The sequence below is a fragment of the Budorcas taxicolor genome, chromosome 1 (assembly GCF_023091745.1).
Source record: "Budorcas taxicolor isolate Tak-1 chromosome 1, Takin1.1, whole genome shotgun sequence".
NCBI classification, from domain to species: Eukaryota; Metazoa; Chordata; class Mammalia; order Artiodactyla; family Bovidae; genus Budorcas; species Budorcas taxicolor.
In genome coordinates this window covers 91,194,062-91,219,292 of record NC_068910.1, presented here as the reverse complement: position 1 = coordinate 91,219,292, position 25,231 = coordinate 91,194,062, and the positions used below count along the sequence as shown (strand labels likewise).

Sequence of the window (25,231 nt, the reverse complement as noted above, 5' to 3'; positions counted from 1 at the left end):
ATTTGAGTCAGCTGAGGTAGTTCTTGCAGTTAATGCCATAGTAGCTTCTGTACGATCATATTATTAAAAATAGGGGGATGGGCAAGCAATATTGTTTCTGAAATTTAACTCATGATGCTGTCAGTCTTTCTCACCTCTCTGGGGAAACCGCCATATGATATTAGATTCTGCAGAAATATTGCAAAAACACCAGGGATTCACTCCTGGATTTTCATTTTGGTCTATTTTGGTGATCATTTTAGATGGTAACAGACAGTAGCAATGGCATTCAGTTAATTATTGAGATTATTCTAAGTTTTGATTAGAGAAGATCCCTCTTCCCCCATTTGCTATGTAGAATTATAATCAAGGGGAATTAGGATGGAGCAAAGTACCTAAGGAAAATGGCGTGATCCATTAATCATATAATTATTTTAATGCATCCTGTATTCCTTTACTCTGTATAATTTCAGGTGGAATTACCTAATTTTTCTGTAGAATGAGCTCTGTGTTTCTAGTTGGAGTAAGCATCAGTATTTGGGAAACCTGGATAACTCAATAGAGAAAATGTTTATGTCTGCTCTCTACACAGTGAGTGATTAATAGGTGCTGTCTTCTTATTTTTAACAAATATCTCCTTGTACGATGAAATTCTGACAGGAAAATTATAGGATTGGTGCCCATGATAGAATTTATGTTAATAATTGGAGGCCTTTTGCTTCTTAAGATGTAAATGGAGCTTAAGTAAAAAAGGTTAAGAGGCAAAGCCCTTTGAAGAATATAGGTACTCCTTCACAAATATGGGTATGTTGTCAAGGGAGTATATATTCTACCCCCACCCTTGGGCACATGTGACTGAATTGTCTATTAATATTCATTGTACATCTGTCATGAACTTGTTTCTCTTGTGCTTTTCGCAATAGTACAAGCATTCTTGTGCTGCAAGATGTTTTAATACGATATATGATACAAATGGATATTTTAATCATTTTACGTTTTCTTATTTTACCTACCAAGGAATAGGAAAAAGAAATTTGGATCAAAACAACAATTTGTTAATAAAATACTGCTTCTCTCAATCTACTAAGAAACAGACTTGAAAACATAAACAGACAAAACCCTGAACATGTATTACTGCTTATACTAGAAAAGAATAAAATCATACATTTCAAAAAGTAAAAATATATATTTGTATGTTTTGTATACCTCGGTAGAATATTAGAAAGTCAGTCTCTTAAATGGTTACTTACTTTTGTTTCTGCAAATGTGTGTCTAAAAGGGGGGAACACTTTATATCCAACTAGGAGTTTAATTCCCTCGTAATAAATCTCATGTGACTTTGATATATTTCCTTGAAATACTTAGCACTTACGTGTGTATCTTTTTCCAGCTGTGGTTGTGTAAATATTTAGATATTTCAGTCACTCGTGTTTATATTTTATCTTCCAGCCGGGCAGTTGTTGAAGGAATCCTGCCCTGCCTTTTTCCCTGATGCTGCCCTTGCCTGGAGTCAATTGTGTTATATTCCCAAGGTTCTACCAAGATTCTTGCCAAGGGCAGCTGACATTATCATCCTAGTTCCTTGTTAAAGCCTCATTCCATCAACCCATTTCTTATTTTACCATCTCTTCTTTGTAACTTTTAAAATTTCTTATGCAAAATTTGAATTTGGTTTTCCCTAGTGTAATATAAACCTTTTATTATATAAAAAGTGCTCAAATTAGCATAACTAGAATGGTGGTTGTTGGATGGTTTATAGGAACTCTGAATTTATGATTGAAGAAAGAAGGCTTTTTATGAATTGTGTGTCAAGAATATTATATAAAGAGAGCTGCTTTGACAGTGTGGAGATGGACACGATGTTTAAGGAAGAAGATTGCAGTAACTAGGGGTCTTTCATTAACTCTCTTCCGAGATTTATCTGTGCTCTTCCCTATTTATTCTTGGTGTAACTCTCTCAAGGTCCTCCTTTGAGAAAGTGAGGCATAGTGATTCATAGAAGTTGGGTGGCTTTTCCCTCAAAGCATGTTGGTGGAAAATAACAGGAATCAGTGGTATTTACCTTTAATTGTACAAACAGTATGTAGAAATTGAGGTTTCTCAAATATTAAAAACTGATAATATAGGATAGCTACTCAGAACTGCAGGCTCATATTGGAGAAGATTACACAGTACAAGGAATGATTTATATTCTCATTCACTCATCATGAAAGTCTTTACTGAGTTAAGTGACTATGACATCATATGATTTACAGTTGGATATTCTGATTGCGTGGGAAAAGAACTTTAGATGTCATCAGGTTTGACTGTGTCTTGCTGTTTTTATTATCTACCTTTTAAAAATTAAAAAAAAATTTAATTAGAAATTAAAAATTAACAACTTGTAGCATTGAAAGCAAGAGTGGACAAAGCCTGTTTCTCTTTAGATTTTAACTAATGAATCCTAGCAATGTTTATGGAATAGTGGGAAAGAGCAAGGATTTTGAATCTGATTTTAGAATTGGATCCCAGCAGTGTCACCTTCCAGCTGAGTGACTGCAGAGAATCTCAGTCTCCCCTTATGGGTATCAGATAACAACACCGCACACCTCATAAAGATGCTGTTGTGATAAAGGAGATGATGGACATTTCATATTTGTTTTCTTTTCATTTGTTTTCTTCATGCTTAGACATGATAATAAATAATAACTTATTATGGTTTTTATAGAGATAATGATTGCCATTTATAATTGCTACTATTGAGGTTAACTAGTCACATGTTATAAATGTCACTGAAATTAGACAGTTCCTTTCTTCAAGATTCTATATTATGAGAAATGTTGCATTTCTGTGTTTTTTGTTATGATTTCCAAAGGTTTTGGCTCTTCTGTCAAATAACTTTTTTTTTTTTTTGCTGTTCATCCTCTTTGGATGCTTATATGCTAACAGAGTGTGTTTTCTTTTGAAGTGTATTCCTCAGAAACAAAGTTCAGTGGGATGTCTTGTAAAAAGAAAAATAAAAACAGTTCAATGGCCAAATAAGTTTGAGAAATGCCACATATTATATTCTTCTTCTAGCACACATAATGTGCATTAGCAAGATTAAAAGACTCTGAGAACCACAGTTCTCTTTTTTGAGCAAACAAGCTGAGAAAAGAGTATTCCACAGAGCATTTTGAAAGTTTAGCCTTTAATAGAACAGAGAGCATTTTTATTGCTGAAACTCTTTTACTGAATGCTGCTGTACAAACATCATGGTGAAAACTTGGGCCCGAGTTCTCCACTTCCAAAGGCAAACTGGCTGTGGTCCAGGTGTATGGGGCCATAGGTTAGACTCGGAGAGAGTCCTGAGCTCCGCTGTGTTTTCATGGAGCCTGGGTGATCTCCAGTTTCTGTAATTGGCCGTTACTTCCTCTATACACTCTCCCTAGACAGTTTTATTCTTTCCCAGGGTTTCAGTCTCCAGCTTGATTCTCATCTACAGATCCAGCTGAGATTTTATTTTTCCTTGAGGTCTGGATATTTCATTGGCAACTAGTTGTCTTCATTTGTATACTCTGGAAGTATCCCGAACTCTCCATGACTCATGCTGAATAAATCTTCTCTGTCCTTCTTCCTCTGACCATAGTCACTGTTTTATTCTGGACTTTCACTGGGGCTGCCCTTCACGCATTGCTCAGACCAAAATCTTGAACTTTCTCTACCCGCTGCTTCTCCTCCATCTTGTGCATTTTTCATTTCCGTCTTTTCCCAAATTGCCAGTGAGTAGATCCTGTTGATATTGTAACTATCTCTAGATTCTACCTTCTATCTTCCTTTCTGTCACTCAAGATTCAAGTACAAGCTTTCAGAATTTATTACTGAAAGAGTGTGAAAGTATCCTAAAATCTCTTCCTAGCTAGCTGCTTGGAGAAGGCGATGGCACCCCACTGCAGTACTCTTGCCTGGAAAATCTCATGGACGGAGGAGCCTGGTAGGCTGCAGTCCATGGGGTCGCGAAGAGTCAGATACGACTGAGCGTCTTCACTTTCACTTTTCACTTACATACATTGGAGAAGGAAATGGCAACCCACTCCCGTGTTCTTGCCTGGAGAATCCCAGGGACGGGGGAGCCTGGTGGGCTGCCGTCTCTGGGGTCACACAGAGTCGGACACGACTGAAGCAACGTAGCAGCAGCAGCAGCTAGCTGCTGCATTCTAGTTTCATAGTACCAATAGTGACCTTTTTTAATACCAAACTTGAGCATGCAGTTCCTTGCTTACAGTATTTGAATGTTCTTATTGCCACGTTGGGCTTCCCTGGTGGCTCAGAGGTTAAAGCGTTTGCCTGCAAGGCGGGAGACCACATTACCTGCCTCCTGAGAAATCTGTATGCAGGTCAAGAAGCAACATTTAATACTGGACATGGAACAATGGACTGCTTCAAAATTGGGAAAGGCTGTATATTGGCACCCTGCTTATTTAACTTATATGCAGAGTACATCATGCGAAATGCCAGGCTGGATAAAGCACAACTGGGAATCAGGATTGCCGGGAGAAATATCAATAACCTCAGATATGCAGATGACGCCGCCTTTATGGCAGAAAGTGAAAAGGAATGCAAGAGCCTCTTGATGAAAGTGAAAGAGGACAGTGAAAAAGCTGGCTCAACATTCAGAAAAGTAAGATCATGGCATCTGGTCCCATCATTTCATAGGCAATAGATGGGGAAACAGTGAGAGACTGTATTTTTTTGGGCTCCAAAATCACTGCAGATGATGACTGCTGCCATTAAATTAAAAGATACGTACTCCTTGAAGGAAGAGTTATAACCAACCTAGACAGCATATTAAAAAGCAGAGACATTACTTTGCCAACAAAGGTCCCTCTAGTCAAAGCTATGGTTTTTCCACTAGTCATGTATGGATGTGAGAGTTGAACTATAAAGAAAGCTGAGCGCTGAAGAATTGATGCTTTTGAACTGAGGTGTTGGAGAAGACTCTTGAGAGTCCCTTGGACTTCAAGGAGATCCAACCAGTTAATCCTAAAGGAAATCAATCCTGAATATTCATTTGAAGGACTGATGCTGAAGCTGAAACTCCAGTACTTTGGCCACTTGATGGGAGGAACTGACGGACTGGAAAAGATCCTGGTGCTGGGGAAGATTGAAGGCAGGAGGAGTGGGGGACAGAGGATAAGACAGTTGGATGGCATCATCGACTCGATGGACATGCGTTTCAGCTAGCTCCAGGAGTTGGTGATGGACAGGGAGGCCTAGCGTGCTGCAGTCCATGGGGTCATAACTGACACGGACACCACTGAGCGACTGAACTGACTGAACTGAACCAGTTGCCTTCAGTTAGGTTCCAGAACTTTGGCTTGATGTACAAAGCCCATCACATTACTGCTTCATCAGGCATGGGCATCATAATCTCTGACGTCCACCGAAACTGATCACACAAGTGCCCTGTATGCTTCTGTATCTGTGCCTCTGAATGAAATCCTCATCTTTCTTTTCTTCCTGACTCATTTTTTTAAGACTCACCTCAAGTTTCTTATGTTGGCATGCCTCTCTCAGGCAGTCTTAAAGTGCCCATTTGTTTGTATTCTCATAGCAACCTATACATGTCAGTTTCTTATCTAAAATACACTTTAAGAATATAAATAAAATCTGCTTAAATTAAATATATATGGCCTCAGCAGTTGATCCTCATTAACATCCAGCTTTCATAATTAGAGCCAAAATAAAGTCCAGTAATATTGTATAATGCTGTATTTTCTGGAGCTTTTCAGTATTTGTATTTGAGTAATCTTAAATTCAATTTAAATTTCAGTTGCCATCAGTATAGCTTTTGTGAAAGACCAGGAGTTTCCAAGTAATTTTTCCGCATGTTGCTGGCTTATTTCTTCTGCTTCTAGAGCCTGGTTTCATTTAAAAGATTTATGATATGTTGTATACCATGCACTGAACTAAAGCTATTTCTCAATATTTCAGATTATAAAACTATTACTCAATATTTCAGATTATATATTTTTTGTTTCATGGTGGACATAAGCAAATAATAGATCTTTTAGTTTTTATCATTCATCATTTCCTTAGGAAATAGTAACTGTAGTAATTACAAATTAGAACTATAAATAAACTCCATGCAGAATTTATAGTCTAGTAGAGGTTAAACAGTGTGTATATATGGTTACAATTTAAAAATAAAATCTTTTGGGACTTCCCTGGTGAACCAGTGGCTAAAACTCTGCACTCCCAATCCAGGGGGACCAGATTCAATCCCTGGTCAGCGAACAAGATCCTGCATGTTGCAACTAAGAATTCACAGATACAACTAAAGATTCCACATTCCCCAGTGAATATCGAAGGCCACATGCCGAAACTAAGACCTGGCACACTCCAATAAATAAATATAAAATTTAAAAATATTAAAAATAAAAGATAAAAAATAAAAATGGAATATTTAAAGTATTTTCATACAGAGCATGATAAATAAGCTTCAGATCATTCCACTCAAATAAGGTTTTGCTGTTAGCACTTTTTGTTTATTCAACATGTATTTATTGAATATGTGTAGTGTGAGCAATCTGCCAAGTATAAGAGAAGAAACCGTGAGCAAAATTAGACACACAGAACTTCAGAGTAATGGGAAAGGCAGTGTTCAAGGCATCTAGCAAAAAAATTTAAAATATAATTCTCATTATTTTACCACAGGTAATTTCATACCCTTGCTAAAAAGGAGTATTTAAATTTTGTGGTAAAGGTCAGAGAAGGTAGAGATTTGAAAGAGGAATGGGTATCCACTAGAATAAGATCTTTTTGAGACCAGACCCTAAGGCAGGCTTAGGCCTTGGAAGGAGGAAGCTTTATATATATATACATATATATATATATATAGATAGATAGATAGATAGATATGGAACAAACAGAAAACTCAGGTGAAGAAAGCAGAGAAAGCAGTGAAATAGGAAGGGTCCTGAGAGCTAGATAGGGAAATGAACACCGTCTCCAGTAGGTCTTGTTAAAGACTTTAGGAGCAGTGACTTTAAGAGTCACCCAAATAAGGGAGGACCCACATTCTATTTGCACTTCAAAGCCTTCATTTGGCTGCATTGAAGTGAAGCTATTTAAGAGCTTTCCTAAATCCTGGTGGGAATCTACAGCAGTTTGATCTGGGATGGTAACTGGCTGTACAGATTTCGATGAGTAGATTGATTTGAGAAATTTAAGGGAGGATTAAGGAACAGAAAGAGGTGTCAACAAGACTGCTTTCTACTTTTCTTTGTTCATTGAGATTGGAACACTAGATGAGAACAAGGTTTAAAGTGTGGTTGTTGAAGTTGAGAAACCTTTAAGATTTTTACATATTTAATCTATACAATAGTAAGGTAGGAACATTAAAAATATGAAAGTTGATCCCCATTTTAGTGATTATAATCTCACTGGAAAAAATAAGGCACAAAATATTTAGATGAACTCTCAGGACTTCGCTTATTAAGCAATACATAATGTAGCTCCTCACTTAATATCCTTTTCAATTTAAGATTTAATTATTTAAACTCAATTATGTAACATTTTACCTTTGAAATCTACTAAAGTAATAAAATAATGATTGGAGATTAATGAACTTAATTTATTGAATAAAAACTCTGGGAAAGTATATATATGTGTATATATAAATATGTATATATAACATATGTGTGTGTTGTATATATATGTGTGTGTATGTGTGTATGTATAGGGCTTCCCAGGTGATGCTAATGGTAAAGAATCTGTCTGCATTACAGGAGACCCAGGTTTGATCCCTGGGTTGGGAAGATTCCCTGGGTTGGGAAGATTCCCTGGAGTAGGAAATGGCAACCTGCTCCAGTATTCTTGCCTGAGAAATTCCATGTACAGAGGAGCCTGGCAGGCTACAGTCCATGGGGTTGCAGAGAGTCGGACATGGCTGAGCAATCCTTATGTGTATATATGTATATATATGTGTATATATATATGTGTATTAATATATTTATGTACATATATTATTATTAAGAAAGATATAAAAGTCTATATAAAGTTCCATCATGCGTATTTCAACATAAATTGTTCATTAATATATAGCATATGTTTTATAGCATAGTGTTGACTGATGTTGCATTGAGGAGGAGATTCCAGGAAGCCATGCCATTATTTGTAACAGTCAGCAATTCTCTAACACATTCCTCTGCAAAAACAGGCACGTACATGGTACAAACAGACAGGGTGATGGGTTCTGAAACAGGGGATTTGGAGAGTAGACGGGATTTGTACAGACAGAGATTTAGCAAGAGCACTTTCTAAGCGGAGGGTCAAAAGGATTCAGGAATTAGAAAGTACAGTTAAAGTAGACACCAGAGGGATTGGTTAGGAAGAGTAGGTCAATACTATGCAGTGTTTATTAGATGGTAGTGCTAATGCCTGGGCTTTTGAAATAAGACTTTTCATTGTTTTCACGTTGATGATATGAAGCTATTTTGTCAATTCTTCTGCAGGCTCCCGTCTTCGTCAGGAAGATTTTCCACCTCGCATTGTTGAACACCCGTCAGATCTAATTGTCTCAAAAGGAGAACCTGCAACTTTGAACTGCAAAGCTGAAGGTCGCCCCACACCCACCATCGAATGGTACAAGGGTGGGGAGAGAGTGGAGACAGACAAAGATGACCCTCGCTCACACCGAATGTTGCTGCCAAGTGGATCTTTATTTTTCTTACGTATAGTGCATGGACGAAAAAGTAGGCCTGATGAAGGGGTCTATGTCTGTGTAGCAAGGAATTACCTCGGAGAGGCTGTGAGTCACAATGCATCGCTGGAGGTAGCCAGTAAGTAAAATGGGCTTTTAGTGTTGGGGAGTGTGTGGCCTGTGAGTTGGTGGAGGGATGGCAGCGTGGGATCATTTACCTTGTTCATGATAAGAAAAAATTAAATGTGTATCACAGGCTTTACCTGAGGAAGATCGGTAGCTTTCTATGTGTAATCATCCACTATTTATTTGAATTTTTTGAATTTCTCATCCTAGCTGGTTATTCAAGCTAAATTGGGATTCATACATAGCTGTGAACTGTTTTACCTAATTTTTTTAAAATTTAAGAACATTTTTATTTTATAATGGACTATGAGTTGACTTACAGTTGTGTGTTACTTTCAGGTGTACAGCAAAGTGATTCAATTTTACATATATTTATTGTTTTTCAAATTCTTTTCTGCTTTAAGTTTTTTATAGTATTGAGCAAATGTCCTTGTGTTGTGTTTTACCTTTTGGAGCCGTTTTCTATTGAAGATGCTCACTGAAACTGATTTATTCCCTTCCTTTGTTCCTTTTAAATATATAGAGTATGGGGATGTAAGAAGAATACTGTAAGGTATTTTTCGTTTGTCTTCATTAGGAGAAATACTTTCAACTGGTAGTGGAAGTTATGGTTTTAAACGGTTTCCAGTTGTCAGAACTATATTATACTTTGGGTAAAGCTAAATCTAGAGAAATGCATATATATGCCTCATACTTTCTCATCTTTGCTACACTGTAGTGCACCCTGAGAGGAAAACATGTGATGGGAATCCTTGGGTGGTTGATGGTTCAGTATATTTATACCGATAAAAAAAGCCACTCATTTGAAATTACCTCAAGAAGGATTTGGTTAACTAATGATTCAGTTGTTATATCTAGAGTCTAGATGTGTAATGTATTGTATTTGAATTAGAATCAGGCTTTTCTTGTTTTCAATAAGCATTCAAGAGTCAGAAAATTTCATTCCCTTGAAAGAATCCTGCGGAGTATATGTATATATGACAGAAATTGAGAATTGTATAGGGATTAGAGAGACAAATGAAATTTAGATTTAATTCACTTTAAATTTTACTATCTATAACTTTATGAAACTGTATAGGTAACTATGTCTTTTTATATATAATGTTTTCTGAGGTGATTGATATTTTAATATAATGGGCTTCCATTGTGGCTCTGCTGGTGAAGAATCTGTCATCAATGCGGGAGACCTGGGTTCGATCCCTGGGTTGGGAACATCCCCTGGAGAAGGCAAAGGCTACTCGTCCCAGTATTCTGTCCTGGAGAATTCCATGGACTGTATAGTCACAAAGAGTCAGACACGACTGAATGACTTTCACTTTCACTTTCTTTCATGTTCAAAATTCTAGTTATGTAATCAGTTTTCATAATTTTTAACGTTACATTCAACATTCAACTAGAACATGACTATATAGAATCACAGATAATTATGAAATTGTAAACATAGAAAGTGATTTACAGACAGATTATTACAACTCAATCATATTATTAATGTGGACTCAGTCCCAAAATCTTAGATCATTTGATTCACACTCACAGAGATATGCAGTACTGAATACTTGAGACAGAAAGCCAAAGATATCTTCTATGAGCATAAAACTTAATTAGATAGAATAAAAATCACTTAATCATTTAAAACTATATCAAAACTAGACACTCACATTTTTAAAACATTTACTTGAAACCCAAGTTTATATTTCTCTATTTGAAGTTAACTGGTAATTAACTTACTGTACTTTCTCTTATTGCCTTGATTCTCAGGGTAGGTCTTAGAGCTAAATCAGTGATATGTAGAAAAGCTGGAATCACAACAGAAAGTTTTCTTTTTCTTTGTATGTTTATTTTTTAAACTCAACTTTAAATGTAGCACAAGCAAAAGAATTGAAAGGTTCAGATTATTTATAAGAAGCCATATGTTTTGCCAAAGACATCTTTTAAACTTACATTAACACTTTTCTAACTCTTGACACCATTATATTTAAGAATAATTATTTTCTGTGAAGATGAGTATAAGTTAATATTTGAGAGCAAATTTAAATCAAGAAAGATAATGTCGGCCTGAATAACCTAGGCCAACTCTTGTATGTAGTACCTAAGGAACTAAAGACCAGGAGGGAAATCAGTGATTGTAAATTCTCTGGAAGTATAATTCTTTATAAGAAATATGTAGCAATAGAAATATCGAAGATCATCTGATGTTTCTGTGTTATTATCTACTCTCCTTGCATTTTTGTCATTATGAGAAGTTTTTTAAAAGTTGATAGACTTGAATTGAGTGTCTAAATGCTTACCCTCTATATCTTCCTTTTCAAAACACCTCTGGTTTTACCTTAGATGATCAAGATATCCTTAATGCATTGGGATTTAGAGACCTGTCTGTTTTAATCTGGCTTTTGTGCAGTCATTTTAAAAGGTACTGTTAGTTTCCAGTTAAGTTCTTTTCCTAACTTAGACATTCCACAACCTTGAGAGTCCATTATGGGAAAAGTTCTTGCAGTCTCAGTCAACAAATATACGATCATGAAATTGAAACCAGACAGAAGATCATTATATAACTTTTACCAGTGAAATATTCTAATACACAGTCCCTTAATGCATAGTTCACAAATCTTAGTGGGACAGTCCTAACACATTCCAAAATGTGTTTAAGCTCCAGAGGAAAAAAAAATTATAATTTACTGAATAAAATTTAATGAAACTACTCTAAAAAATATGATCGCATTCATTAACAATTCATATAGTTGGGAAGGGGAAAGTATATAGATATTATACATTTACCAAATATAGTTTGGTATTAATGAGGATAGTATAATAATAAGGATCCATATTAGTGATAATAATTATTTGAAGAAGCTTAAGTAGTATTTGCTTCCAATAATTTTTATACTAGTTAAATTGCAAAAATTAAAAGGATGTTTTTGTTTAGATAAATTGTGTTGTTTGGACATGTAAGTTATATGGGAAACATTAACTTCTTTGTAGTTAAATTTTTTTAAAAAATCATGGTTCAGTACACTACAAATAGATGTGTAGTAATTTAATTCACATATATTTCAGTTATCTATTTTAGCCAATGGTTACTGCTCATTCACCATTTTAACATATGTTTGCATTGTAAAGTCAAAACTAGCCTTTTGTATGTTACATAAATATCAGACAAGAGGGTAGACAGGGAAACATGGGTCATATTTGCTGTAGGTTAAATCTATAAAGCACTATTATAGCTTGTTTTTATTATTTCCTGGAGAGTATTATTATTTTTTTATATTTTCTTAGTTTAGGCACCAGAAGTTCAATAAGAGCTATTCTTTCTCCTAAAGGCTCAGACACAGGAAGACAAAGACTGCATCTAATTTCTTAGTGATTCTATTAGCCCAAAGTAATAGCATTAACAAAAGTGTCTTGAGGCAACACTGGTTTCACACCACAGTTGTTGGTAATGTCTTTAAAAATACTTATCTGTGTTTTATTTGCCTTTAAACCAAGTTTTACAGCTGTAACAACTGGAGTACTTGGTTCCTAACAATTGTCAGTCTCTCAAACAATGGGGAAAAACGGTATGGAATGTCATTTCAAACTTTTATTTTTGTATAGAAATAATAATATTCTTGTCTTTCATGTTTTTAATATCTATTTAAATTTAAATAATACACCAAGAGGATTATATTTATTGGTTATTTTTAGGATTAGTTATTTTTGTTTTCATTTAAATCCAATTACATTCAAGTTTGGTTTCCCAGGTGGCACAGTGGTAAAGAATCCACCTGCCAATACAAGAGACACAGGAGATGCGGGTTGGATCCCTGAGTCGAGAAGACAGATCCTGGGTTGGGAAAATAGATCCCTTGGAGGAGGAAATGGCAACCCACTCCTGTATTCTTGCCTGGGAAATCCCATGGACAGAGGAGCCTGGTGGGCTACAGTCCATAGGGTCCCAAAGAGTTGGACACAACTGAGCTACTGAACATGCACATATAAGAAAGCTGGACCCAGTGAAAAGCACTGCCCAATCTTTAAGTGATGATCTTTGCTATGTGGTAAAAGTTGTATTCTTGTTCTTGAAAAATCAATTTGGATGCAATTAAATTTATCTCACACAATTATAAATTCTAAGAATTGGAATGCTAAGAAATATATGGCAGTCCTTACACCTAGAGTTTCCATCCATCTTTGGAAGCTTATCTCTCTAAAGGTAAAATCATTTTTAATTGCAGATACATTTTAAAATTATTATTTTTCTTTACAAGCCAAGAATGATATATCTTTTTTTTTAAGAATGATGTATCTTGATGAGGACTTTAATTTGTAAATTTAAAATATATTTCTTTTTCTAAGGCTTATAAAAGCTCACTGTTTATCTAATTCAGTTTTGAACTGAACTTTTAAAAATTAGTCTTGCAAGTAATATTTCTTATTTGTTTTGAACTAGCTTTATTTGATAGTCTACTGAATGTTTAGAAAATTTTATGGGTATGTTCTTTAATGCCCAACATTACCAAATTATTAAATACTGAGTTATTAAATTTAGTTCATCTTATGCTTGGCATAAATTGATAGCACAGTTTTTTGACACAAGTTATATTAATAAGTAATTCAATCTTGGGTAATTGCATTAAATTTTAGGGAAAGTTAATTTGAACCTTGACCCTCATGCTTTCGATTGCAGAACATGTCTCTCTATGTCATCTGCTAAGCAGTGCATAGTCAGCATATGGCTATTTGTTTCCTACGTAAACTGTCTTCTCCTGAGGAAGAGAAATCCCTTCAGGCTAGGCAGTCATCTGCTGGCTGTCTTAGCAGCAAAACACAGAACTGTCTTTCCAGAAAAAAATAATTTTGTACAATTAATCAGAGAGTAAGTCTTTCCCGATTTTATTAACTTGGATGCTTTTTAATAGTAATTACCTTGAGGTAGAATGTTTATATCTTAAAGTAATATTTTCCCACTACTGTCAATATATTGTGATCTTTCCTCGATATTGTTATTAAACAGTGCTTCTTAAAGTGATTTAGGATTTGATTTATCTGATTTTCCTTATTTGGATAAAACGAGAAAGCGTACTGACCATGTATGCTGAGAGCCAGGCATTAAACGGTAAAACATATTTTACTGTTAAAATATGTTTCTAAAATCTGATCATGGAAGATGGAAGGATTACTCCTTTAGGTGAAATGGTTCAGATAAGCAGATAAAATCAGAATATGCCATCAAATTTAAAATACTGTTTGATTAATTGATGATTGAGTATGCATCCAGTCAAGCTAACCCCTGTTATGGTCAGACACTAGTTTTTCATTGAATATATATGTGCACACACACATGTTTTGTTCCCCGAAAGACTTACCTTTGAAATTGAGCTAGTTCTATATTGCATCTTTGAAAATATTTCTTGTCTCCTGTACTTAATCTGTATCTTTTTAAGCAACTTTGCAGTTACATTCTTTGATCAGATTGTAAAACTTATATACATATATATATGATTTTTCTTTTTAGTATTCAAAGGAAAAATGTTAAAGACTCATTTAGTTCAGTGATTTTAAAATATCTTTCCACCTTCTTGTACACTTACTTTCTAAAATACGCTGACTTTTGTTGCAAAATTCACATATGATTAAATGAAATTATGCATGTACAGTATGTAGCACAGTGTGAATGGCGCAGAATAATAAATCGTAAATCTAATTGTCAGTCTGTTTCACTACTTTTTTTTCTTTTCCTGTATTGTGGTCGGATACTAGCGTCATTTATACAGAGGGGGTCTAAATGTTTTTATATCAAAAATGGACTGATTCCATTTTGAATTTGAAGATTTTTGTGCTTATATAATAAAATTTAAATAAAATGTTTCAGTAATTAAATTTTCTTGAATTAATTTCTGGTTAAGTACAGAACATATGGAGTATATTAAATTCCATCTTGAGTTGAATTCCTGGTAGGAGAGATTTACCCTTACCTTTAATTAGCATTGCTAATGCTAGACATGCAAATAGTATTGATTTAAATAATTTTTTATTGTAGGTAGGGGCTAATGAAATAATTCATTTTATAACTTTTACAGTTAGAAGAACATTAAATTATTCTTTTTGAATTCACATATTTTTTCACTTAAGTAGGGAAGCAGTATTGCTAAGTTCTGTAATATGATTATATTTACTAACAACTTGAGTTTTTACCACCAATAGATAATAATCGTTCACTATTGCCATTCTTAGTTAGTTCAGGCTGCTTTAAGAATGCTGAGTATCATGTACTTACTGAACAAACATTTATTTCTCACAGTTCTAGAAGTTTGGAAGTTGAAGGGCAGGGTGCCAGCATGGTCAGGTTCTGGTGAGACTTCTCTTCCTGATGAAGAGAAAGTTCTGGTTTCTATCCCTTTATAAGCCCTCCAGTACCATCTCGGGGGCTCCATGCCTATAAATTCATTCCACCCTAAGTGTGTGAGTGAAGTCGCTCAGTCGTGTCCGATCCTTTGCGATCCCATGGACTGTAGCCTACCAGGCTCCTCTGTCCATGGGATTTTCCAGGCAATAGTACTGGAGTGGGTTGCCATTTCCTTCTCCAGGGGATCTTCCCAACCCAGGGATTGAACCTGGGTCTCCCGCATTGTAGATAGACGCTTTACCATCTGAGCCACCAAGGAAGTCCTTCCCAGATATTTCCCAAATATCATCATATTGGGGATTAAGATTTCAATATACACATTTGAGTGGAGTGGAGGGAAGAAGGGATACACAAACATTGTGACCATAGCTATCTTTAAAAGCAATTATTTGGAGATTTTATTTTATTATTTATTTACTTATTTATTCTGTGGCATCAGCTCTTGGGGCATGCAGGATCTTCACTGTAGTATGTGGGATCTAGTTCCCAGCCTAGGGATTGAACTTGGGCCCCTGTATTGAGAGCACAGAATCTTAGCCTTTGGACCACCATGAAAGTCCCATTTGGAGATTTTAAACTTGGATTTGCAGCTATTTTATCATTTTAAGTAACTGAGAAATAAAAATCAGGAAACCAAGGAGAAAAATCACATAATCTCAGTGATGTAAATAGTAAGCCCATCAGACCAAATGTTGCATCCAAATATCAGGTTTAAATTGTGTAAGGAATTGAGGATAGAAACATTATGCCTTCAAGTAAATATAGTGTGGATTTTGTGTTTGTTGAGATAAGTAAGCACAGCATCTTTTCATTAGGAGGAGACAGCTTTCATTTTCTTTGAAATTAGATAAAAATTCTTTCTCCTTTTCTTGTTTTTGGTTTATCTTTGCAAAGAGTATTTAGTATGAAGTGAAAAGCAGAAACCCGTATTCCATCACCCATGTGAGAGATGACAGTGACAGTGAACAGAAAGAGAAGGTTTGAGTTCCAGTGGAATTTTAGTCGAAAAGGACAAAATCCATTGGCCACTTGAATGTGGGTGTTAGAGGAGGTAGCTGTCAGAGAATGTACTATTTATTCATAAATAACCAACAGGTGATGTTCTGTTTGTTAGTTAAACAAATCACAGGCTATAGGCACGTGTTCAGTTGATTTCTTAGGCAAACTTTTATTGTTTTTTCTTTGGCTCACAAATCTGTTATATTTAATCTTTAGCAAATTTGTAGAAATATCTTAGAGTGTGGACATGTTATACATTGTCTTTCTTTTACTCCCAGTCTCAGGTTAGAGAATATGATTAGTAAGTTTATAAGGGTCATTTTTAAATAACTTAAAATTATCTTTTATTTCTAAATAACAGAACTAATATTTGTTCTTTAGAGAACATGCTTGCCCTTTTAAAATACATGTTTTTGTAATATCATTTGCCCAGAGTTAACCACTGCTGAAAGTTGGGTGGATATCCTTATAGATATCCTAACATCACTATGCGTTCTCTAGGGAAACCTATTTACTATTCAATTAATATTCAGTCTTTTCTTAGATGGCAAAAAAAAAAAAAAAAAAAAGAGGAAAGCATTAGCTATGTTGGAACATATCACTGTGTCATAAAGACTAAATGGAAGAATTTAGCTCTCTGGATTGGATGCTGCAAAACAGCTTCCATCTGATGAATATTACTATATACACCATCCTGGACCAGTTTCAATCCAGTAATCTTGGGGTTAAAGGTTACATATTTCATCACCAGTCTCATGAGCCATTCCTTTTATTTTCTCAAAAAGTAGCTGGCGTTTATATATGCTGAAAAGTACTAAGATGATTGTTTCAACACTATTTGATGCTTAAATATAAAGTCTCTTGAGGCTTTCAGGAAATCAATCCAGTATTTACTTATTTATGGGAAATCCTTGGCAGTGTCTCATATCAACAATGCTGTCTTTAAAAAAATAATAAAATAACCAGTTAGATCTGGTTATCTCTTAAAATCTTTTCATCATATCACTGCTCCTTGTCATCCTCCTGTTACTTATGATTTCAATGTTAAACATCTTTCCCACATACACAGACTAACATGTTAATTATTTGTATTTATTTTAAAGTATTTGCTTCAATGACAAGTTTATTCAATAAAACATACGTATACATTCTTAGTGTAGTTAATTTTAATTGATACAACATAAATTAACTTAAAACTTTCATTAATTATCAATTCAAAAAAATTTTTTTTTTGTCATGTTAGAATAAAGCCCCATTGAATGTTTTGGGGGCATAAAAGTTCTTCCCTTAGTTACATAATATGGGCATTAAAAGTCAGACATTAAATAAAAAATATGAAGAATAACAAAACATAGTTTGTCCAAAAAATTGGTTTTTCCCAAAATAACTCTATCCAGGCATTCTGCTTAGTTTTTGCTGTTCAATGGTAAACAGAAAGGAAAATGGTTTCTGCCTTCATAGAAATGACAATATAGTGGAAAGAGCGGGATATGATGACAGAAAATAAGTAACTAACCCTATAAATATTTTTTCCTTAAAATTGTGACATGTGCCAAGAAGGATTAATGTTAAACCAAGAGCAGAAATACATGTGGATGTTAGCAAGATGCAAAGTAAAAGAAAGCATCTTAAAGGCCATAAGAAAAGATAAATGGGTATATCTGAGAAAATGAAAGATGGCTAATATGGCCTATGACTAAGGAAAACAGCTAAGAGATATGGGCCAGGTCATTCAGGGTCTTGTAACTGGGTTAATGTTTTCGGAGTGTATGTTCAGTACAACATTGTTGTTGTTCAGTTGCTAGGTTGTGTCCCACTCTTGGCAAACCCATGCACTGCAGCATGCCAGGCTTCCCTGTCCTTCACCGTCTCCTTGGTTTTGCTAAAACTCATGTCCTTTGAGTCAGTGATGCCATCCAACCATCTCATCCTCTTTCGCTCCTTCTTCTCTTGCCCTCAGTCTTTCCCAGCATCATGGTCTTTTCCAGTGAATCTGCTTTTCGCATCAAGTGGCTAAAGTATTGGAGCTTCAGCTTTAGCATCAGTCCTTCCAGTGAATATTCAGGACTTAATTCCTTTAGGATTACCTGGTTTGATCTCCTTCAGTGCAAGAGACTCTCAATAGTCTTCTCCAATACCACAGTTTGAAAGCATCAATTCTTTGGTGCTCAGCCTTCTTTATGGTCCAAATCTCACATCCCTACATGACTACTGGAAATATCATAGCTTTGGATATATGGACCTTTGTCGGCAAGTGATGTCTCTGCTTTTTAATACACTGTCAAAGTTTGTCATACCTTTTCTTCCAGGGAGCAAGTGTCCTTGCATTTTGTGGCTGCAGTCACCATCCACATTGATATTGGAGCCCAAGAAAATGAAATCTGACACTGTTTCCACTTTTCCCCCATCTGTTTGCCATGAAGTGGTGGGACCAGATGCCATGATCTTAGTTTTTTGAATGTTGAGTTTTAAGCCAGTTTTTTCACTCTTCTTCTTTAACATTTACCAAGAGACTCTTTAGTTTCTCTTCACTTCCTGCCACTCAAGTGGTATCATCTGCATATATGAGGTTATTGATATTTTTGCTGGCAATCTTGATTCCAGCTTGTGCTTCATCCAGCCCAGCGTTTCTCATGATGTACTCTGCATATAAGTGAAATAAGCAGGGTGACAATATACAGCCTTGATGTACTCCTTTCCCAGTTTGGAGCCAGTCCATTATTCCATGTCCAGTTCTAACTGTTGCTCTTGTCCAGCATACAGGTTTCTCAGGAGACAGACCATGTGGTCTAGTAGTCCCATCTCATTAAGAATATTCCACTGTTTCACTGTGATCCACATAGTCAAAGGCTTTCGTGTAGTCAGTAAAGCAGATTTTTTTTTTTTTTTTTAAATTCCCTTGCTTTTTCTATGATCCACCATATGTTGGCAATTTGATCTCTGGTTCCTCTGCCTTTTATAAATTGAATTTGTACGTCTGGAAGTTCTTGGTTTACATACTGCTGAAGCCTAGCTTGAAGGATTTTGAGCATAATGTTGCTATCATGTGAAAAGAGTGCAATTGTATGGTATTGAGTGCCGCAGAAGGTTTTTAAGCAATGGTGGAGGTGACATCTGATTTATGTTTTAAAACTTCACTCATGTGATACTTGCTTGCTACATGAGTAGAGAATGGATTGCAGAATGATTGGGGGAGGTCAGTTAGGAAGCTATTGCAGTATTACAGATAGGGGAAGGTGCCAGTTAGAAATAGATGTAGTAATGGAGGTGAAAAGTGAAGATTAGATTTGTAGATTGAAGATTTGGTTTAACTTCGTAGGGTGAGAGAGTAGAAGTTGAGATTTTATAAGAGATGCAACTGTTGCTGATGGTGAAGTCAAGGTTAAGTCTGTGACCTTGAAGATGAGAATGAAAGTTTGGATGGGTTTTGTTAGCTGTGATTGGCTAACAGTGACTCAGTATGCTGCAGCCCATCACATTTTCAAGAAATGACACTTTCCTCTGTACCCTCATTGTGGAATGTGTTTCTCTTCCTGTTTCACTGGTCATTCTGTTATAATCAACTCAAGATTTGCCTCCTCTGGAGCCATCTGTGATTCAAGTATTCGTTGACATTCTTGGCCCATTGTTTCAATGTGATCTAACATGTAACTTGAAGTGTTTAACATCATGAAACATCAGAATGCCACTTCAAGAAACAATCTCATTTCCACTTCTTTGTAAAAGCAAGTGGTTCGTATGATCTTAAACACTGATTTGAAGCCATGGCTCTTAGAATGCAGTCTCAGTATTGTTTCCCTGGGAGTTTTTCTTTCAAGGTTTTGCAATAGTTAATTGCTCTTTTGGGTGATGATATTACTCAGGAAATTTAGTTGACTTCCCCTAGTACAAAAAGTCAAAGGAGTTTTTTAGATTCTAAGATTGAAGGCAGGAGAAGGGGATGACGGAGGATGAGATAGTTGGATGGCTTCACTGACTCAATGGACATGAGTTTGAGCAAACTCTGGGAGATGGTGAAGGACAGGGAAGCCTGGTGAGTTGCAGCCCAGTGGGTTGCAAAGAGTCGAACATGACTTAAAGACTGAACAACAAGAAAATCTAGAATAGGCTCTCAGCAAAGTGACCCACTCTGAGTAAGTCGCCCTGTGTTTATATTGTAGATAAATATAAATATGAATATAACTGGCTGATAAAAAAACAAAAGCTTTAAACTTCCTGATTGATAAGGAAACAATTAATATTGATGGTACCTGAGGGGTTTCTCAAGAAACTTTACATATGCAAAACAGGACCTAATCATACTTACTTTTTCTTTCTGGATAGAGGGGACATACACAAAATAATTATTCTCTAAAGTAGAATTAATTGCATTCCTGTACTTTGCCAGTAATCTGTATATGTAAAGCTTTTTCAGAGTCTAATAGATTTTTATTTAATGAAGCAAATTTGATGAGAAATCAAAGGAAAATTACAGCGTAGTAATGTTTTACATGTTACAATCTTAGGCGTGGTCTGTGGTTGATGAGATTTTCTAGAAAAAGTTAGAATAAGATTTCCCCTAGAAATCTGGGTGCTGCAATAACTAGGAATGGATAAGAAAGAAAAGAAAGCCATATGGATGGTAATGCCTCCAGCCATTTAGGGCAGGCAGACTCAGGAAGGATGTGGGAAGGACTGGGTCTGCTACAAGCAGCAACTGTAGCTTCCTGCTCAAAATGTGATCCGTGGACCAGCAGCATTGGCGTCACCTGGTAGCAAATTAAAGATGCTAAAAGCAGGGCCCTGCTCAGACCACCTGAATCAGACAGTATACTTAAACAATATTTTAAGGCAACTCCATGCAAATTCCAGTTTGAGAAGCACTGGTATACATTGTGCTGAACTGGAGACTTCATAGATCCCCACTCATCCCCTAGAGCTCCAAACACCTGATGGGAACTTGAGCCCAGTGTGGTTACTTTTGGGCTTCCCTGGTGGCTCAGAAAGTAAAGAATCTGTCTACAATGCAGGAGACCCAGGTTTGATCCCTGGGTTGGAAAGATCCCCTGGAGAAGAAATGGCTCAGTTCAGTTCAGTTCAATTCAGTCGCTCAGTCGTGTCCGACTCTTTGCAACCCCATGAACTGCAGCACGCCAGGCCTCCCTGTCCATGACCTACTCCCGGAATTCACCCAAACCCATGTCCATCGAGTTGGTGATGCCATCCAGCCATCTCATCCTCCGTAGTCCTCTTCTCCTCCTGCCTCCAATCCCTCCCACCATCAGAGTCTTTTCCAATGAATCAACTTTTTGCATGAGGTGGCCAAAGTACTGGAGTTTCAGCTTTAGCATCATTCCTTCCAAAGAAATCCCAGGGCTGATCTCCTTCAGAATGGAGTGGTTGGATCTCCTTGCAGCTCAAGGGACTCTCAAGAGTCTTCTCCAACACCACAGTTCAAAAGCATCGGCACTCTGCTTTCTTCACAGTCCAACTCTCACATCCATACATGACCACAGGGAAAACCATAGCCTTGACTAGACGGACCTTTGTTGGCAAAGTAACGTCTCTGCTTTTGAATATGCTATCTAGGTTGGTCATAACTTTTCTTCCAAGGAGTAAGAGTCTTTTAATTTCATGGCTGCAATCACCATCTGCAGTGATTTTGGAGCCCCCCCAAAAATAAAGTCTGACACTGTTTCCACTGTTGCCCCATCTATTTCCCATGGGTACTAGGGTAGGGATAAGCTTGGAAGAGCAGAGAAATCCATTTGCCTGGATGAATAAGGAAAAAATGGTTTCCTCCATATGAGTATTTACAGATAGTGGAATGTTAAGCAGAGAAGAAGATACTCAAACCTTTATTAATATCCATACCATTTTTATCAAGAAAGGTAATATGTGAAATGTATCCTAGATGTTTCTAAGTGAATTCATGGAAGGCTGATCCACAAGTGAAATTCCAGATTCCTTACTTCACTTTTCTAGACTGAAAACAGTAAAATAAACCAAACTACGTTTTATTAACAAGAATGCAATTGTGCTGGAAGGGTCATTTGGAAATCATTTAGTCTGTCCTTCTGACTTTTAGTTGAAATTACCTGAAGATCATTTGTTGTATTAAAAGAGATTCAGAACCAAAGATTATCTCTCCCCGATCATCAGTATCCTTTATATGCATCAGGATATGTTAACACAAAGTTATTACTTGAATTTACTTAAGTTCTGCAGCATGACTTTCTTTTCATCTTGCATGGTAAATGATAACAGAAAAGCCATTTTTAAATTACAGCAGCTCTTTTGTTTGAAGATCATTATTAAGTGAGGCCTAATTTTTCCTTCTAATCAAAGCTATGGTTTTTCCAGTAGTCATTTTCAGTGAGAGTTGGACTATAAAGAAAGCTGAGCACCGAAGAATTGATGCTTTTGAACTGTGGTGTTGGAGAAGACTCTTGAGAGTCCCTTGGACTGCAAAATCAAATCAGTCAATCCTAAAGGAGATTCCAATGAATATTCAATATTCATTGGAAGGACTGATGCTGAAGCTGAAACTCCAATACTTTGGACACCTGATGTGAAGAGCTGAGTCATTTGAAAAGACCCTAATGCTGGGAAAGATTCAAGGCCGGAGGAGAATGGGATGACAGAGGATGAGATGGTTGGATGGCATCACTGACTCGATGAATATGAGTTTGATTAAGCTCTGGGAGTTGGTGATGGACAGGGAGGCCTGGTGTGCTATAGTCCATGGGGTCGCAAAGAGTCGGACATGAATGAGCGACTGAACTGAACTGGATTTTTAGTAAAGTGCATCTGATATTTAATTTAGGTTTCTGAGTATAATAAAACAGTTTCTAATTAGTCTCTTAATATCCAAAGTGGAAATTGTAGCTTTAGTAACATTCTCAGTTATGTCGTTTTTAACCCAAGGTTTACGTTGAAGTTTTAATAGAGCTTATGACCTTTTACACTTGTCAAGAGAAATAAAAGTTTATGACCAAGTTATTTAGGATGCCTGAACGGGGACATTTTTAATCTTCTCTAGTGAATGATGGAGTAAATCTCAGAGTGAAAGCTAGAAAGTTAAAAATAAAGTGAGAAAAAGCACCCCCACAAAGGGTTTATATTTTGCCTCAATATTCTCCATTACCCTGTATCTCTTCACTCGATAATACTGTACTTTATCTGTACCGAGTCACATTAAGTTACCCTATGTCAGTCTGACACTAGAAAATGGATTAGGAGCCTGTGTTTGATGTAGAAGAACAAACAGAGCATTTTGATCGTGCACTTGTCATCCTCATCCAGATTATTTCCCTTAGCTCTAAAATAGAAGCGTAGGACAGGTTGTCACCTTATTGAATTGTGTTTAAGGAGATTCTTGGAAAATATGATTGTAGTATATTTTCTTTGGGTCCACCTCAAGAAAGAAAGCAGTAGTGAACCAAAATTCCACAGGACAGGAGAAGTGTTCTATGACCAGTAGATTGAGATTCTGCTGATAGTTACCTTTTCCCCTGTTTCTCTAATCTTTTGTCTAAATAATCAAAGCCTAAAACTTGAATGATCTCAGAATTCTGTGATTAGGCTTCCTGACATTCGTAAGCAGTAAAGTCAATTTTTTTGAAAAAGTAATGATCACTTAGGTCACTCTGTGGTTTCCCATGAAATAGGTTCTTTCTGGACTGTGTGGGTTATGATTCTTCAACCTCATTTAAAATTTTGATCATCAACTCCAGGTGAATAACAGTACATTTCTTAATGACATGTTCTAAGAAGAGTTTGTGTTCTTTTCATATCAGGGGTTCTCTTAGCTATTAGCCCCATGGCTCTTATCCATAGAATGCATTATGGAAACTCTTCATAGTTAGATGTGATTAAATTTGTCCAGTTAAAATAAATTTTATTCCCTACACATATAATAAGTGATTACTTAGCATAGCTGTCTGGCCTTGGTGAAGTTAGTAAGCCTTTCTATAGTCTAATTCTCTCACCTGTAAAGTGGGTATATTATTCTACTTACTGTACAGAGCTTTGGAGAGGATTAAGTTAATATGCATAATGTGCTTAGAACTGTCTGGTGAATAGCAAGCACTATGTGAATGGTAGATTTCGTTGCATGTGCTGTTTACTGTGCCAGACACATTATGGGGCTTACTTCTTCCATTCCTATGATCCCAAAGAATGTATCTCTTGATTTCCGAAAAGGGGATTCTGAAAACCTAATAGCATATATGGGTACATTTAAAAAAAGCTTTTTGTTCCCTGAGGCAGTTATCGTATACACAAGTATATTTGAAATCCACAGAAGTATTTGTTAAATGACAAGTATTCTTCATATATCAACAGTATACAGTATGTCTTTATGACAGTGTATATTTGAGGGTTTGTAAAACTATTGTTATTGGGATGGTTAACATTTAAATATTTTATTGTGGCCTTTCTCAAAATACATTCCAGTGAATTATTTCTATGAGCTGTTATAAAATAATTTGGAAAATACGTCTACAAACGCATCTTTTTCTCTGACCCCCAAATGTTTAAAATATTAATGATGTGAAACACAAGTAGGAGATCTAAATTTTTGTGATTCCCACATTTAAGTGAACTGTCAAAATATGTTTTCAGAAAAAATTTCTTTTCATAGTAAACATTTTAGATAAATGTTTGTACCACAAATATTTGGTACTTTGTGGGAGAATATACAGTTTCAGAAGTGTGTATCTCAGATTCAGGTGTGTGGTCATCTTCATGACCTGATTTTAAGATCATCAGAATAAGCGTGTGATATACTATTGCTTCCGTTTTGTGTCTAGAGATGTTTTCTTCTCCTGTATCAGCATGTGGAAGGCCCTAACAAGGATCCATTCAGTATTCCAAACAAGCAATTTAAATATGGTGCTCTACCCAAACTTTGCAAAGAGATGCGGAGCACAGTGTGTGGCCTTCCCTACCCTTCTCTCTCACTAATATCCTGTTGCTCTTAATAGCCTTGACCTCAACTTTCTAAACTTTGCCTTCTATTATGGATATAATTTACCTCTTACAGCCATTTGACACAGTTGACCTTCTTTGTGAAATATTCTCTTTCCCAGAATTTCATGGCA

At 36.1% G+C, this 25,231-nt stretch overlaps 1 protein-coding gene across 1 annotated transcript in view; it reads left to right on the top strand.

The window, feature by feature from the left end:
• The window catches only part of ROBO1 (roundabout guidance receptor 1), a 448,749-nt gene that overhangs the window by 81,760 nt on the left and 341,758 nt on the right, over positions 1 to 25,231 (top strand). Inside the window, exon 2 of the mRNA XM_052649948.1 lies at positions 8,454 to 8,780. Coding sequence (XP_052505908.1) covers positions 8,454 to 8,780 — 327 coding nt within the window. The remainder of the gene's footprint in view (positions 1 to 8,453; positions 8,781 to 25,231) is intronic.